Below are 17,193 nucleotides of genomic sequence, written 5' to 3' on the forward strand. Positions count from 1 at the left end.
GAAAAAACTTTTTCACCCAGAGAGTTGTGAATTTGTGGAATTCCCTGCCACAGAAGGCAGTGGAGGCCAAATCACTGGATGGATTTAAGAAAGAGTTAGATAGAGTTCTAGAGGCTAGTGTAATCAAGGAATTTGGGGGGGGGGGGGGGAAGGCATGGGTTCTTGATTGGGGATGATCAGCCATGATCACAATGAATGGCGGTGCAGGCACGAAGGGCCGACTGGCCTCCTCCTGCACCTATTTTCTATGTTTCTATGTTAGAGGATGTGGATCCATGTGGGCAAGTGGGACTAGCATGGATAGGGCATCTTGGGTGGCATGGACGAGTTGGGCTGAAGGGCCTCTTTCTATGCTGCATGAATCTATGACTCTATGATCCCCCAAAATGAAGACATGTTTCCATAACCTATTTGTATAAGCCGTGCCTGATGCCTAAGACTGTGATCTCTGGTTAGGGATGTTCAGTATTCTGTGCATTCGGTGAGATCTCTTTAGACTTTAGAGATGCAGCGTGGAAACAGGCCCTTCGGCCCACCGAGTCCGCATCAACCAGCGATCCCTGTGCACTAACACTACCCTACACACGAGGAGGGACCATTTAAAATCTTTGTGAAATTTACAAATTACAATTTTTGAGAAAACCCACGCGGTCACTGGGAAAACATCCAAACTCCGCACAGGCAGCACCTGTAGTCAGGATTGAACCCGGATCTCTCGTGCTGGAACTATAGACAATAGACACTAGGTGCAGGAGTAGACCATTCGGCCCTTCGAGCCAGCACCGCCATTCAATGTGAGCATGGCTGATCATCCCCAATCAGTACCCCGTTCCTGCCTTCTCCCCATATCCCCTGACTCCGCTATCTTTAAGAGCCCTATCTTGCTCTCTCTTGAAAATATCCAGAGAACCTGCCACCACCGCCCTCTGAGGCAGAGAATTCCACAGACTCACAACTCTCTGTGAGAAACTCTCCGCTCTGCCACTGTGCCACCATTATTGTTCCAAACTCCAGTAAATACAGACCATTATCTTCTTGATTCCTCCTTTTTCCAATGTCAAACCATGCTGGGAATTTGTCTGATGGATATGCATTGCACATTCTCCTTATGCAATATATCCCAGACTATACATAATGGCCCATGCCTGGTCTTACAAGCCTGTATATTTATGGTTAATACAAGACCAGAACATTGGTCTCATCACATTTTGTCTATTTGTATCTACTCGGTCATTCCATATATTTTGTACCCCAATTAAATATCACCGGTGTTTAATAGACATGATATCATTTTGCTAATGTACCTCAGTATTGAGTTTAGTTTAGAGATACAGCACGGGAACAGGCCCTTCAGCCCAGTGCCGTTCATCGATCATCCGTTCCCACTTTACACGATGGGGCACTTTGGCCAATTAACCTACAAACCTGCACGTCTTTGGGATGTGGGAGGAAACCGGAGCACCCAGAGGAAACCCACGTGGTCACAGGGAGAATGTACAAATTCAACACAGACAGTGCCCGAGGTCAGGATCGAACCTGGGTCTCTGGCACTGTGAGGCAGCAGCTCTACCCGCTGCACCATTGTGCCGCCCTGTATTACCAATGTATCTGGTGGCAATTATTCACAACTAAAGAAAAAATATAGACTGCCTAATAGCCACATAAATAAAAAAAATCTTGTGTATGGCGTGCACAGCCTAAAGTTGTAGGTCAACTTGTTCTATTTGATTTTGTTTGTGCACGTCGGGTTGATTGCATTAGTCGAAACAGGGTGGACCACGTGAAGGTTGCAATCTCCCACCCCACCTTAAACTGGTGACTCCTAATGCATTATTTAGCTTCAGAGATAGAGCGCGTAAACAGGCCCTTCGGCCCACCGAGTCCGCACCGCCCAGCGATCCCCGCACATTAACACAAGCCTACACACACCAGGGACAATTTACACTTATACCAAATTTACAAACCCAAGCCAATTAACCTACAAATGCAAGGTACACAAAAATGCTGGAGAAACTTAGCGGGTGCAGCAGCATCAATGGAGCGAAGGAAATAGGCAACGTTGGAGCAATGGAGCAACGTTGCCTATCTCCTTCGCTCCATAGATGCTGCTGCACCCGCTGAGTTTCTCCAGCATTTTTGTCTACCTTCGATTTTCCAGCATCTGCAGTTCCTTCTTAAAAACCTACAAATGCATATGTCTTTGGAGTGTGGGAGGAAACTGAAACCCACGTGGTTACAGGGAGAAAGCACCCGTAGTCGGGATCGAACCTGGGGCTCTGGCGCTGCAAGCGCTGTAAGGCAACAACTCTACCGCTGTGCCACCGTGCTGCCCTGCATTATATGTAACATAGTTTAGTTTATTGTCACATTTATTGTGAAAAGCTTGTGTTGTGTGCTAACCAGTCAGTGGAAAGACTACACATGATTCCAATCGAGCCGTCCACAGTGTACAGATACATGATAAATAGAATGATGAGTGGTCATGGGCCCGAGAAGTGGATATTTAGAGCAAATACGAAGGTTTCAGTAAACAAAGTATTTCATGGTTAGAGTCATACATCCTGGAAACAGGCCCTTCGGCCCAACTTCCCACAACGACTAATATGTCCCATCTACAACTGTCTGCGTTTGGCCTTATCCCCCTAAACCTTCTTGACTCTTGATTAGTACGGGTATCAGAGGTTATGGGGAGAAGGCAGGAGAATGGGATTAGGAGGGAGAGATAGATAGATCAGCCATGATTTAATGGTGGAGTGGACTTGATGGGCCGAATGGTCAAATTCTACTATTCCTTATAACTATATATGTATAATAGTTATGACTTATGACTATCCATGTACCTGTCTAAATGTTTCTTAAACATTGGGATAGTCCCAGCCTCAACTACCTCCTCTGTCAGCTTGTTCCATACACCCACCACCCTTTGTGTGAAAAGGGTACCTCTCAGATTCCTTTGACAGCAAGAGTTAGTCTATGAATCTTCCCAGCAACATCCATGTTGCATGAATGAATACCTAAAGATTGAGTAGTTAACCCATTAAAAAAAAACCCCATCATAATAACCCCCAGGGATCTGCCAGATCTGAAATATTCATAGCACAATTATCAGATGTTCCAATGTTTGACAATTTGACACAACATAATATCTCTGGAGTTTAAGTTCAATTAAAATCATAATTCTGGCACTAAGGAAAAAGTGTGAATTATTTTAATCTGTCGTTCAGAATGTCAAAGTGACTTTTCGTATTTTACTGAAAATATTTTGTCAAAATTTGAATATTATTAACATGTTATAATTAACCAGCAAATTTAAACAGTGAGAAAGAATCTTATTATGAGATATTTTGATCAATGAATTGGGTGCTTTGCACTGGGTGTCTGAGTTGTGAGTGCTGCTGCTAATTCTCCTGCCGCAGCTGCCAAAGACACCCTTGCCATCATCTCCACGTTGGAGGTCAATTCTGGATCGTTTTCTGTAGCTTGTATTGTAAGTTTAAGAATAGATTTCTGGATTTGACACATGTAGGAAGAAACTGCAGATGCTGGTTTAAACCAAAGATAGACTCAAAAAGCTGGAGTAGCTCAGCGGGACAGGCAGCATCACTGGAGAGAAGGAATGGGTGACGTTTCGGGTCGAGACTGTGTCTGAAGAAGGGTCTCGACCGGAATCGTCGCCCATTCCTTCTCTCCAGAGATGCTGCCTGAGTTACTCAAGCTTTTTGTGTCTATCTCTGGATTTGACATGTTCTGCTCCTCGATTTTTTTATAATTCTGTTACCCAAGATATTTTTAAATCTTCCTAGAATAATTTTGTAAAATGAAGGATCGTTATTATAACACGATCAGATGTAGGAGCAAAAAAATAGGCCGTTCAGCCCATTGAAACTACTCCGCCTTTCAAACATAGGTGATCTATCTTTCCCTCTCAACCTCATTCTCCTGCCTTCTCCCCATAACCTTAATGCCCTTACTAATCAACAAGCTATCAATCTCCATTTTAAAAATACTCAATGACATGATCTTCACCACCGTTTATGGTAACGAATTCCACTGATTCACCATCCTCTGGCTAAAGAAATTCCTCCTTTTATTCTGAGGCTGCGACCCCTGGTCCTAGACGCTCGCATTACTGGCAACTCCTGCTCCACATCTACACTGTCTAGGTCAGTTTGTTTCTTGGAACCACGTGTTTCTGACCAACAGAGCATTTTAATCAATGATATTAGTGGCATGGAGGCACAGTGGTAGAGTTGCTGTCTAGCAGCGCCATTGGTCCAGGTACAATACTGACTACAGGCGCTGTCTATACGGAGTTTGTACGTTCTCCCTGCTTTCCCCGGATGCTCTAGTTTCCTCCCCAAGTCCAAAGACATACAGTTTAGTCAGTTAATTGGCTTCAGTAAAGATTGTAAATTGTCCCTAGTGTGAAGGATAGTGTATGGGGATCGCTGGTCGGCACGGGCTCGGTGGACTGAATGGCCTGTTTCCTCTCTGTATCTCTAAAATAACCTAAACTAACATAATGTTTAAGAAAGAACTGCAGATGCTGGAAAAATCGAAGGTAGACAAAAATGCTGGAGAAACTCAGCGGGTGAGGCAGCATTTATGGAGCGAAGGAATAGGCGACTTTTCAGGTCGAGACCCTTCTTCAGACTAACATAATAATCCATAGACCATATTTCAATGAATGAAAAATGATCTTGTGATCTCTGCCATTCTATATTTGTATTGCATTATAAACTACAATTGCTAAGAACATTGATTTTTTCTTACATTTAAAATTCATGACTAATATAAACAATATTACTATAGATACAAAATTGTATACAACAAATATATACTTACCTGTGTTTTTGTGACTGTAGGAAGTTCAGGTATTTAATGCAAGGATACTTGGAGGTCCTAGTAATATCTGCATTACAATCTCCACCTAAGTGTGAAGTAAGTATTCTAGTAAAATGTGTTCACTGCAATGGCCTTTGCTTTTGGGCTCAAAAAGGACTAATTGCTTCAAGCTGGCTACTATATACCATCTCATAGCAAACTCATTTCCTGTTTATCAATTGCATTCTGGTTTGTGGTGAATTTTCCATTACACCTTAGGAGACTTGACGGTTCATTTTTTTAAACTATTTCGTGCATTTCTCGAGCGGCGTTCTTTTCCCAGCGAAAGATGAATGCACCAGATTCGGGGACAGTTTCTTCCCGGCTGTTATCAGGCAGCTAAACCATCCTCCCACCAACTAGAGAGCGGTCCTGACCTCCCATCTAGCTCACTGGAGACCTTCAGACTATCTTTACAAGTTACACAAAAATGCTGGAGAAACTCAGCGGGTGCAGCAGCATCTATGGAGCGAAGGAAATAGGCAACGTTTCGTCCCGAAACGTTGCCTATTTCCTTCGCTCCATAGATGCTGCTGCACCCGCTTAGTTTCTCCAGCATTTTTGTGTACCTTCGATTTTCCAGCATCTGCAGTTCCTTCTTAAACAAATATCTTTACAAGTTCACAAGTTATATGGGCCAGTCGGCCCATCTAGTCTACTCTGCCATTTCAATCATGGCTGATCCCTGCCTCCTAATCCTTTTTTCCTGCCTTCTCCCCATAACCAAAACTCCCATTCCAATCAAGAATTTGCCTATTTCTGCTTCAAAAAATATCCAGTCTTGGCCTCCACAGCCCTCTGTGACAATGAGTTCCACAGATTAACTAACCTCTGACTAAAGACGTTCCTCCTCACCTCCTTTCTAAAAGTGCGCCCTTTAATTCTGAGTATGACCTCTGGTCCTAACTTAATTGGACTTCACTGGATTTTACCTTGCAGTGAACAATATTCCCTTGATCCTGCATCTGTATACTGTGGACGGCTTGATTGTAATCACGTGTTGTCTTTCCGCTGACTGGATACCACGCAACAAAAAAGCTTTTCGCTGTTCCACGGTGCGTGTGATAATAAACTGAACTATAACTAAAGCGGCCGCTTCGGAACTCCAAGCCGCTGAGAGCGTTTTTCTGAAGCCCGAGCTCCATCATCCGGCGAGAGGGCCTGAAACATCGGGCCTCCGTTGTGGCGACTGTGGAGGCCTCAATAGGCCCCGACCACGGGTGAACATAGAGGAAGATGACTGAACTTTTACTGCCTTCCCCCACAGTGGGAAACGTTGATTCTGCTGTGGGGCGGACATTCATGTTAAATTCTATCGTGTGTTGTGCATTTCTTTTTATTTGTATGGCTGTATGGCAACCCAAATTCTTCTATGTACAGCTCTTTGGTCAACGTGAGTTGTTTTTAAATGTGCTATATAAATAAAAATTGATTGATTGATTGATAAACTATAATGAATTGTAGAAAGGGATGATCTGTCCATGACGAAAATGCTAGAAGCAATATTTTAAACGCATAACTGGGTAAGAAAAGCCGATCACAACTCTCAAGGAGCCGGCTTCTTGGCAGCTGATGATAATTAGTTATACCAGGATTATATTTTTAACGCTTCTCGCACAGCCAGACATAATGCCACAGCCAAACATAAAAACAGTTTTTATCCACGAGTAGTTGCTCTACTCAACAGCCAAAAATCTTTAGCCTCCCTTTGATCTGGTATTTTGTTGGCTCACATGCTTGATCAATGGTGTTTTATCATCAATGTCTTATTATTATTAATGTTTAGTGTTTTCTGAGCCATTCGTAACTGTCACTGTATGTCATGTTGTTACGTGGGTGGAGCACCAAGGCACATTCCTTGTATGTGAATACTTGGCCAATAAACAGTTTAAGGATAAAGGGGAAATCTTTTAGGACCGAGATGGGGAAAACATTTTTCACACAGAGAGTGGTGAATCTGTGGAATTCTCTGCCACAGAAGGTAGTTGAGGCCACAGTTCATTGGCTATATTTAAGAGGGAGTTAGATGTGGCCCTTGTGGCTAAAGGGATCAGGGGGTATGGAGAGAAGGCAGGTACAGGATACTGAGTTAGATGATCAGCCATGATCATATTGAATGGCGGTGCAGGCTCGAAGGGCCGAATGGCCTACTCCTGCACCTATTTTCTATGTTTCTAAACTTACTTACTTACTCTATGAGAAAGGTCCAGTTTACTCACCAATACACAGCAACTCACAATATCCCGCTCTTCAGCAAAGTTGCAATTGAACTAAAGACATTCAATGCCATGGTCACTTCTGATTCCAAAATGGTAGCAGCTTTAATTTAAAATAATGTTAACTAAGTTAAGTCGACAATTTTATCTTATCTGGGAATTAAAGTATACATGCTGCAATAATGGAAACTGATCACAGATATTGTAAGTTTCCACGTTGTGAACTGAACCACAGCATCCTTCCTGTCACTACCCTGAATAAAGTCTTTAACGTTTTAAAGCCAGATATATTATTAACTAAGAATATTCAAAGATTAGCCCAGTTGGAATAATGAAACTTCTCGGTCATACAACCCATATCGCTATTTTCAAATTATAAAGAGCTAAACCAACTGCTGATGTTAGGATAGATGGTCTGGTAAATAATTTTGCTCTTGACACAAGCAGTGACCTACTTGAGTTTCAAAGTTGAGGTGGAGAGGATGTTTCCACCAGTGGGGAGAGTCTAGGACCAGAGGGCACAAACTTGGAATAATAGGACGTACCTTTAGAAAGGAGATGAGGAGGAATTTCTTTAGCCAGAGGGTGGTGAATCTGTGGAATTCATTGCCACAGACGGCTGTGGAGGCCAGGACACAGGTTACTTTCAAAGCATAGATTGACGCCCTGACTAATCAAGAAACTCTCAATGGTGATGGGGAGAAGGCTGGAGAATGGCATTGAGAGGGAAAAATAGATCAGCCATGATGGAAAGGCAGTAGTATCGATGGGCTGAATGGCCTAATTCTGCTCCTATGTCTTATGATCTCATCATTTGCAACTTTAATGACAATATACAAATAATGAGGATATATTTTACTGGACAATCTTAAACTATTTAGCTGCAAGCTATTGGGTGGCACGGTGGCGCAGCAGTAGAGTTGCCACCTTACAGCGCCGGAGTCCCAGGTTCGATCCCGACTACGGGCGCTGTCTGTACGGAGTTTGTACGTTCTCCCCGTGACTGTGTCGGTTTCTCTCCGAGATCTTCGGTTTCCTCCCACGACGTACAGGTTTGTTGGCGAATTGCTTAGTAATAAGTGTAAATTGTCCCTAGTGTGTGTAGGGTGGTGTTAATGTGCAGGGATCGCTGGTCAGTGCGGACTCAGTGGGCCGAAGGGCCTGATCCCGTGCTGCATCTCTAAACTAAACTATAGACCATGAGAGTTTATTGCGAATTTGAGTCATTAGACACACCGGATATTGTTTTGGAAAATGAAACCACTTGAAGCACCAGCCTTGTGCTAGATGGCACCTCGGAGTGAGTCAGATACATTTGTGGCAGGACCAGGGCTGGGCTTTTTATGTCCTCTCAGCCTGATGGGTATTCTATTTAAAGATGTACAAACTTAATTAGAAGAAAAAAAAAGACACAAAATGCTGGAGTAACTCGGGGGTCGGGGGGGCATCTCTGGAGAACATGGATGAGTAACTTTTCAGGTTGAGACCCTTCTTCAGATTGGTTGTATCAGAGGGTGGGGGGGGGGGGGTTAGCAGGAACGGAGATGGGGACTGGAGAAAGCCTGGCAAGTGACAGATGGAAGATGTCTGAAGACATCTTGGGTTCCGACCCAAAGCTTCACCTCTTCCTTTTCCCCAGAGATGCTGCCTGGCCCGCTGAGTTATTCCGTACAATGGGAAAAGGAAGTGAGTGATGGGGGGCAGGAGATTGGGAAGAATGTGCGAATAGGGACATTTTAAAACTGGGGGCAGGACCTGTTCTCTAAACAAGGAGAGTGCGTGTGAGTGAGAATGTGAGTGTGTGAGAGTGTTTCTGAGTGAGTGTGTGAGAGAGAGTATGTGTATGAGTGTGTGTGTATGTGTGTGAGAGTCTGTGTACATAAATACATAGAAAATAGGTGCAGGAGTAGGCCATTCGGCCCTTCGATCCAGCACCACCATTCAATGGCTGATCATCCACAATCAGTACCCCGTTCCTGCCTTCTCCCCCATACTCCTTGATTCCACTTGCCCTAAGAGCTCTATCTAAATCTCTTTTGAAAGCATCCTTCTGAATCGACCTCCACTGCCTTCTGAGGCAGAGAATTCCACAAATTCACAACTCTCTGGGTGAAAAAGTTTTCCCTCATCTCAGTTCTAAATGGCCTACCCCTTATTCTTAAACTGTGGCCCCTGGTTCTGGACTCCCCCCAACATCAGGAATGTGTTTCCTGCATCTAGCGTGCCCAATCCCTTAGTAATTTTATCTGTTTCTATAAGAACCCCTCTCATCCTTCTAAATTCCAGTGAATACAAGCCCAGTCGTTCCATTCTTTCATCATATGACAGTCCTGCCATCCTGGGAATTAACCTGGTGAACCTACGTTCCACACCTTCAATAGCAAGAAAGTCCTCCCTCAAATTAGGAGACCAAAACTGCGCACAATACTCCAGGTGCAGTCTCACCAGGCCCCTGTACAACTGCAGAAGGACCTCCTTGCTCCTATACTCAAATCCTCTCGTTATGAAGGCCAACATGCCATTAGCTTTCTTCACTGCCTGCCCTACCTGCATGCATCTATGTGTGTGTGTGTGAAAGTCTGTGTGTATAAACAGTGTGTGTGTGAAACAGTGTGTGAAAGTCTGTGTGTGAAACAGTGTGTGAGTGTGCGTGTGCATGTGTGCATGTGTAAATAAGAGGCTCAAGAACCTGCAATGCTGGAATATGGGGCAATATATAAAGTTCTGGAGGAGCTCAGCGGCTCAGGCAACGTCACTCCACAGATGCTGCCCGACCCGCACTCCGGCACTTTGTATTTTTTTTAGGCGAGTTAGTTAGCTGGTTTCTGAAATATGTAGATTTGAAATTTCACCCTGGCAAACTGCGCTGACAAACTGTTTGAAGTCAATTCATCCACAAATCAGTAATCAGAGCAACACTTTGACTGGCTAATAAGGAGAGGAGTTTTGACCTCCAAAGCTCCAAAACAGGGGAGAACATTCATGGTGATACTTGGAGAGTGTTTGGCTCCATAATTTCCATGGTAAAATACCTCTGAAATGTTTTCCTGGTAATCCCTCTGGATCAAGGCAGGAAATCAATTGGAAGCTGCCAGTAACGGTTTAGTTTAGAGATACTGCGTGGAAACAGGCCTTTCGGACCCACTGAGTCCACACCTACCAGCAATCACCCGTTCTGTGTTATCCCAGTTTTGCATCCTACGCACTAGGGGGCAATTTACAGAGGGCCGATTAGCCGACATACTAAACTAAACGAAACTGGAGCACCCGGAGAAAACCCACGCGGTCACAAGGAGAACGTATAAACACTGTGCAGACAGCACCCATGGTCAGGTTCGAACCCCCGGTACACGTGTGTGTACTTAAACCAACGTGGATCATTTACGACACCGTTTCCCCAACGACCACACTGATCAACAATTCGGAATTGTTCACCTGAAATGATCCGATGGTGAAAGATCAAAATATAAAGCTTTTTATTTTAAAATACAAGAGGTTCTCATTGATAAACGATACAGTGCGGGATTGTAGCCAGCTAATATCTGGCCAAGGCAGCGGATTAAATGATCTCTCCCTGTGCAGTAAAACCTCTTCACAGTGCTCTGAATTCCTACACTTAATTTGTTGTGGGTCAGGGTGCTGCTAATCCTTGTAGCAAGTTTACAATGCATTTAAATCCACACCGATCTTCTATATAGGAATGATAAATCACACATTTGGATTTCTAAAGTGCTCAGGAACAATCTCCAAAAGTAACGCAGTCATTGTGATAAATGTCAATAACAGTCTATAACTTAAGCGCCCGTTAATAATGTACCAACATTAAACTTGCTGCAAATCCCACGCCTATTCCAAAGAGGTTTAAACAATTGTAGAGTGCTTCAGTATCTGTTGAGAAATCTTACATTCATTTGTTTTCAATTTAAAATATTATATTATCTAAAATGTAACAATAAAAATAAGAATCTTCCACAATTTTTTTGTTGAAATAAATGGTGGCATTATTTTCCAATGCTGCAAGATAATGTAAATTCTTCCCTTTAAAAAATAATCTGTAATTTTGTAAATCAACTATTTATCCATTGCAGGATGATGTCAGCCGATTAGCAGGTGCTGTATCTTTTAAACTATTGTTCTTTGGATGTTAAATGAACTAACAGGCTGGAGAAAGGGCAGCATTTTGAGGAGGTATTTCGAGCCAACTCCAAAGCCACAGGATAGTTTTTGTTCGATCTAACGAGGAGCAGCTGACCGTTGCAACTAAAATCCAGGCAGCGTGTCCGAAACTTAAACCGTTCATCTATTAATCCACGAGGGGCTTGAATACTATGGTGCAAGAATCACACACAGACGCGCATCACATTGCTACGCCATCGTCGTCTTCACACCCATCAGTGGGCGCGTCCGTCCCAAAGTAACGATCTCCGAAGTTACCTGAAATATTAAAGATGATTACACGTTTAGAATTGTGCTTCCTCCTCCTCCTCTACAGAATATCAGTGGATAGCTGATTGGGTTCACAAATCAAATCACAAGAGAATGGATTGGCTGAGCTTGTACACTCTGGAGTTTAGAAGGATGAGAGGGTATCTTGTGCTTGCTTGTATTTGTGTTAGTGTGTTTGCATGTGTACTAGTGTCCTTGTGTGTGTTTGTGTATTCTTGTTTGTTTGTGTTTGTCCTTGTGTGTGTTTGTATGTTGTTGGCGTGTTTGCATGTGTGCGTGTGTGCGTCCATGTGCGCTTGAGTCTCCTGTTGGTTTTATCCCACCACTGTTGATGATCAAAATAGAGCTTGCATTGATTTTCTGACTTATTTCTCTTCATATCATTATGAAATGCATGCGTTTTTAAATGCAAAATATTTTTTCATTTTTAAAACATTTTAATTATTTTTTCCAACCTTTCCTAAATGACGCTGCCAATCAGAGGAGATATTTGGAAACGGTGAACTGAAGCCTTTAGGCAGCGTGAGATTTCACAGGACATTCGGAAGTCCTTGGGCAGGCTCTTAGTTTCCTCCATCTGCACTTCACAGGAGAATTGATGCCCTTGAAATCTATAGTCGTAAAATATGTGAAAAGTTGTGAATCTGTGGAATTCTCTGCCGCAGAAGGCAGTGGAGACCAATTCAGTGGATGTTTTCAAGAGAGTTAGATTTAGATATTTGGGCTAAAGGGATATCAAGGGATATGGGGAGAAAGTAGGAACGGGGTACTGATTCTGGATGATCAGCCATATTGATCATATTGTGTGGCAGTGCTTGCTCGAAGGGCTGAATGGCCTACTCCTGCACCTATATTCTATGTTTCTAAAAACACTTACCAATGCCAGGGATGATGTGGAACAGATCATTGACTTTTTTGTCCACTGCAGTGGTGATGATTTTCACTTGGGGGAAGGCGTAGGCGACTGAGTGAACGCCCATCTCTGCCATCAGCAGGCAGATGAGGAAGATCTTCTCCTCTTGGACATCGTGATCCTGAAAAGGACAAGAAATGTGAACAAGAAGGAACTGTGGATACTGGCAGTATCATCAAAGACCCACACCATCCTGGCCACTCACTCATCTCCCTGCTACCTTCAGGAGTCTGAAGACTGCAACGACCAGGTTCAGGAATAGCTACTTCCCCACAGCCATCAGGCTATTAAACCTGGCTCGGACAAAACTCTGAACATTAATAACCCATTATTTGTTATTTGCACTTTATCAGTTTATTTATTCATGTGTTTTGCAGTCAATGCCTATTATGTTCTGTGTGCTGAAGCAAAGCAAGAATTTCATTGTCCTATCAGGGACACATGACAATAAGCTTGAACTTGAACTTGGTTTAAATTGCTGAGTAACTCAGCGCATCAGACAGCATCTCTAGAGAAAAGGAACTGGTGACGTTTCAGGTCGAGCCACTTCTTCAGATTCTTCAGACTTTGAGTTACTCCAGCTGTTTTTTAACATCTGTCGACAGGTGTGTCCCAATCAGGCAGCCAATTCACAGGATAGTTCGTTCCCCTTTCACAAACTGAATTAAGTAAAACTGCCTTTTATTTAGTTTAGCGATGCAGCACAGAAACAGGCCCTTCGACCCAGCGATCCCCGCACACTAAAACCATTCTACACCCTAGGGACAAGTTACAGTTTTGCCAAAGGCAATTAGCCGACAGACCTGTACGTCTTCGGAGTGTGGGAGGAAACCGGAGCACCCGGAGAAAACCCACACAGGTCACGGGGAGGACGTACAAACTCCGTACACAGAGCACCCGTAGTCAGGATCGAACCCGGGTCTCTGGCGCCGTGAGGCAGCAACTCTACCGCTGCGCCACCGTACCGCATAGTTTCCTTTTTAAAAACATTCACAGTGAAAATATATTTGATTATTAGTATGATGTATTAGAAAGACGGGTGCTTTTTGCAGTTAAGGTTATTATTAAAATAGAACAATTAAGAGACCTGAAAACACCACTTATTTTCTTGGTCTCAAACTGCCCAAACATTTGAGTATTCCACACCCCCGATCTGCCTCGCCTCCATCTCCAGTTTTGTGAATACTGAGGCAAAGTATTTTTTTTATTACCTCGCCTTCATCCTCTGACTCCAACCCTATGGGGCTGTCCCACTTACGTGACTTTTACAGCGACTGTCGGCACCCGTCATGGGTCGTTGAAACATGTTGAAAATCCAGCGGCGACCAGAAAGACGCTACGACTCTTTGGGCGACTGAGGAGGCGACTCACGGCCATACGGGCGACATGTCGCGGGGTGAAGCCTGTATGGTCGTGAGTAGTCGCCCAAAGAGTCGTACCTTGTTCAGGTGGCTGCAGAATTTTCAATATGTTGAAAGTTTCCGATGACCTGCAACGGGTGCCGACAGTCGCCGAAAATCTCGCGTAAGTGGGACAGGCCTATAGATCCCCTCCTTTATCCTCCAGCGGCCCGATCTTTTCTCTCGTTACCCTTGTGTTCCTGGAACGTCACCCATTCCTTCTCTCCAGAGATGCTGCCTGTCCCACTGAGTGACTCCAGCATTTTGTGTCCATCTCTTGTGTTTTAATAACTGGGCTATTACTGAGGCTTCAGTGAGCTTTTTCCCCCCCAAGAAGCTTCTGTATCTTCTGCCAGACAGAAGGAAGAATCAGGGTGGGACGAGTCTTTGATTATGTCTCCCATACTTTTCATCCAGAGATTTCTGCCTGACCCGCTGAGTTACTCCAGCATTGTGTGGCTATCTTCAGTGTAAACAGCATCTGCAGTTCCTTCCTACATAGAAAATAGGTGCAGGAGTAGGCCGTTCGGCCCTTTGAGCCTGCACCGCCATTCAATATGATCATGGCTGATCATCCAACTCAGTATCCTGTACCTGCCTTCTCTCCATACCCCCTGATCCCTTTAGCCACAAGGGCCACATCTAACTCCCTCTTAAATATAGCCAATGAACTGGCCTCAACTACTTTCTGTGGCAGCGAATTCCACAGATTCATCACTCTCTGTGTGAAAAATGTTTTTCTCATCTCGGTCCTAAAAGACTTCCCCCTTATCCTTAAACTGTGACCCCTTGTTCTGGACTTCCCCAACATCGGGAACAATCTTCCTGCATCTAACCTGTCCAACCCCTTAAGAATTTTGTAAGTTTCTATAAGATTCCCCCTCAATCTTCTAAATTCTAGCGAGTACAAGCCGAGTCTATCCAGTCTTTCTTCATATGAAAGTCCTGACATCCCAGGAATCAGTCTGGTGAACCTTCTCTGCACTCCCTCTATGGCAAGAATGTCTTTCCTCAGATTTGGAGACCAAAACTGTACGCAATACTCCAGGTGTGGTCACCAAGACCCTGTACAACTGCAGTAGAACCTCCCTGCTCCTATACTCAAATCCTTTTGCTATGAATGCTAACATATCATTCGCTTTCTTCACTGCCTGCTGCACCTGCATGCCTACTTTCAATGACTGGTGTACTATTACACCCAGGTCTCGTTGCATCTCCCCTTTTCCTAATCTGCCACCATTCAGATAAAAGTCTACTTTCCTGTTTTTGCCACCAAAGTGGATAACCTCACATTTATCCACATTATACTGCATCTGCCATGCATTTGCCCACTCACCCAGCCTATCCAAGTCACCTTGCAGCCTCCTAGCATCCTCCTCACAGCTAACACTGCCCCCCAGCTTTGTGTCATCCGCAAACTTGGAGATATTGCCTTCAATTCCCTTGTCTTGATCATTAATATATATTGTAAATAGCTGTGGTCCCAGCACTGAGCCTTGTGGTACCCCACTAGTCACTGCCTGCCATTGTGAAAAGGACCCGTTTACTCCTACTCTTTGCTTCCTGTCTGCCAGCCAGTTCTCTATCCACATCAATACTGAACCCCCAATACCGTGTGCTTTAAGTTTGTATACTATGTGGGACCTTGTCGAAAGCCTTCTGAAAGTCCAGATATAACACATCCACTGGTTCTCCCTTATCCACTCTACTAGTTACATCCTCGAAAAATTCAATAAGATACATAAAGGGTCTCGACCCAAAACGTCACCCATTCCTTCTCTCCAGAGATGCTGCCTGTCCTGCTGAGTTACTCCAGCTTTTTGTGTCTACCTTCGGTTTAAACCAGCATCTGCAGTTCGTTCTTACACACTTACTAATAAGACTCTGATTGCCATCAAAGCTGCGGCTCCTGTGGACACTGTGCAGTCCATTAAAATGACATGATCTTCACTGATGTCCTTCGGCAGTCTTAAGTAATGAAGCTGTAATATGGAAGTGAAAGGTTCATGAAGGCGTATAGCAAATCAAACCACGTGAGCAGATTAGTTTATCCTCGAGATACGGCGCGGAAACAGGCCCTTCGGCCCAACGAGCCCATGCCCACCAGCGACCCCCCGCACACTAACACTATTCCACACACACACACACTTGGGACAATTTTACATTGATACCTAGCCAATTAACCAACAAACCTGCACGTCTTTGGAGTGTGGGAGGAAACCGAAGATCTCGGAGAAAACCCACGCAGGTCACGGGGAGAACGTACAAACTCTGTACGGACAGCACCCATGGCCGGGATCGAACCAGAGTCTATGGCGCTGTCAGCTCTACCGCTGCGCCACCATGCCGATTGGCATGGATTAATTCCATTCTAATTGCTGCTGCAATTCAGATGAAACACAGTCAAGGCACGATTAAGGAGAGGACGTTTTCGCTGCGTTTACCTCTGGCTCCCCGGTGGTGTGGTTAGTCTGGATGAGGATTTTGCCCACTCGCACGTCTTTGCACACCGCTCGTAAGGCCGGCTCCATTGTCTCCCCCGCTCTTAGAATGGACACGCCTGTTATCTTCAAGAATGAAAAAAAAATGTATCTCCAGCTGATCCAAACAGCTTTGTAACAATTTATCAGCAAATCTTTCCCTGGGACGCAAGGGACTCCAGATACTGGAATCTTGAGCCAAACCTAAAAAGTGCAGCCTGAACCGTTAAGTCCCCCTCCCTCCTCCTCCACACTACCCCTGTATCCACCTATCACTTGCCGGCCTTTGTCCTGCACCTCCTCTGTTCCAGCTTTCTCTCCCCCCCCCTTCCCCTCCCCACCACAATTAGTCTGAAGAAGGGTCCCAACCAGAAACGTCACCCATCCACCTTCTCCAGAGATGCTGCCTGAGCCACTGAGTTACTCCAGCACTTTGTGCCTTTTTATTTTGTAAACCAGCATCTCCAGTTCCTTGATTCAAAATTCCTCCAGCACTTTGTGCTTTTTTCAAGCTTTCCTTGATGCTGTGAGTTTAGTTTAGAGATACAGCTCGATTACACTCATGTATATATAGTTTGAACTAAATAACCAGCATCTGCAGAAGTGCCTGCTGCTTTAATAACTTGTGTCTTTCTATTTATCCAACCTGAAATAGAACAACTATTAAGCACCTAAGACAGACACAAAGTGCTGGTGTAACTCAGCAGGTCGGACAGATTCGGACAGGCAGCATCCCCTTAGAGGAGGTTTCAGGTCGAGACCCTTCTTCAGACTGAAACGTCACCTATTCCTTTTCTCCAGAGACGCTGCCTGACCCACTGCATTACTCCAGGTTTTTGTGTCGTATATTCGGT

The 17,193-nt window shown here is 44.3% G+C and overlaps 1 protein-coding gene across 4 annotated transcripts in view; it reads right to left on the reverse strand.

Moving 5' to 3' along the window:
* Nucleotides 1-10,559: 10,559 nt before the first annotated feature.
* The window catches only part of uckl1 (uridine-cytidine kinase 1 like 1), a 70,394-nt gene continuing 63,760 nt past the window's right edge, over nt 10,560-17,193 (reverse strand). For 3 of the 4 annotated variants that reach the window (XM_033041404.1, XM_033041405.1, XM_033041406.1), the window contains exons 12-15: nt 16,304-16,426; nt 15,734-15,841; nt 12,424-12,580; nt 11,195-11,534 (exon numbers count right to left, since the gene is read on the reverse strand). In XM_033041404.1, the coding sequence (XP_032897295.1) occupies nt 11,458-11,534; nt 12,424-12,580; nt 15,734-15,841; nt 16,304-16,426 (465 nt within the window). In that variant the 3' untranslated portion in view covers nt 11,195-11,457. Of the gene's footprint in view, nt 11,535-12,423; nt 12,581-15,733; nt 15,842-16,303; nt 16,427-17,193 lie in introns of all 4 variants that reach the window. The other variant, XM_033041402.1, reaches the window with a different exon arrangement.

The sequence above is a fragment of the Amblyraja radiata genome, chromosome 23 (assembly GCF_010909765.2).
Source record: "Amblyraja radiata isolate CabotCenter1 chromosome 23, sAmbRad1.1.pri, whole genome shotgun sequence".
In the NCBI taxonomy this organism is placed as follows: Eukaryota; Metazoa; Chordata; class Chondrichthyes; order Rajiformes; family Rajidae; genus Amblyraja; species Amblyraja radiata.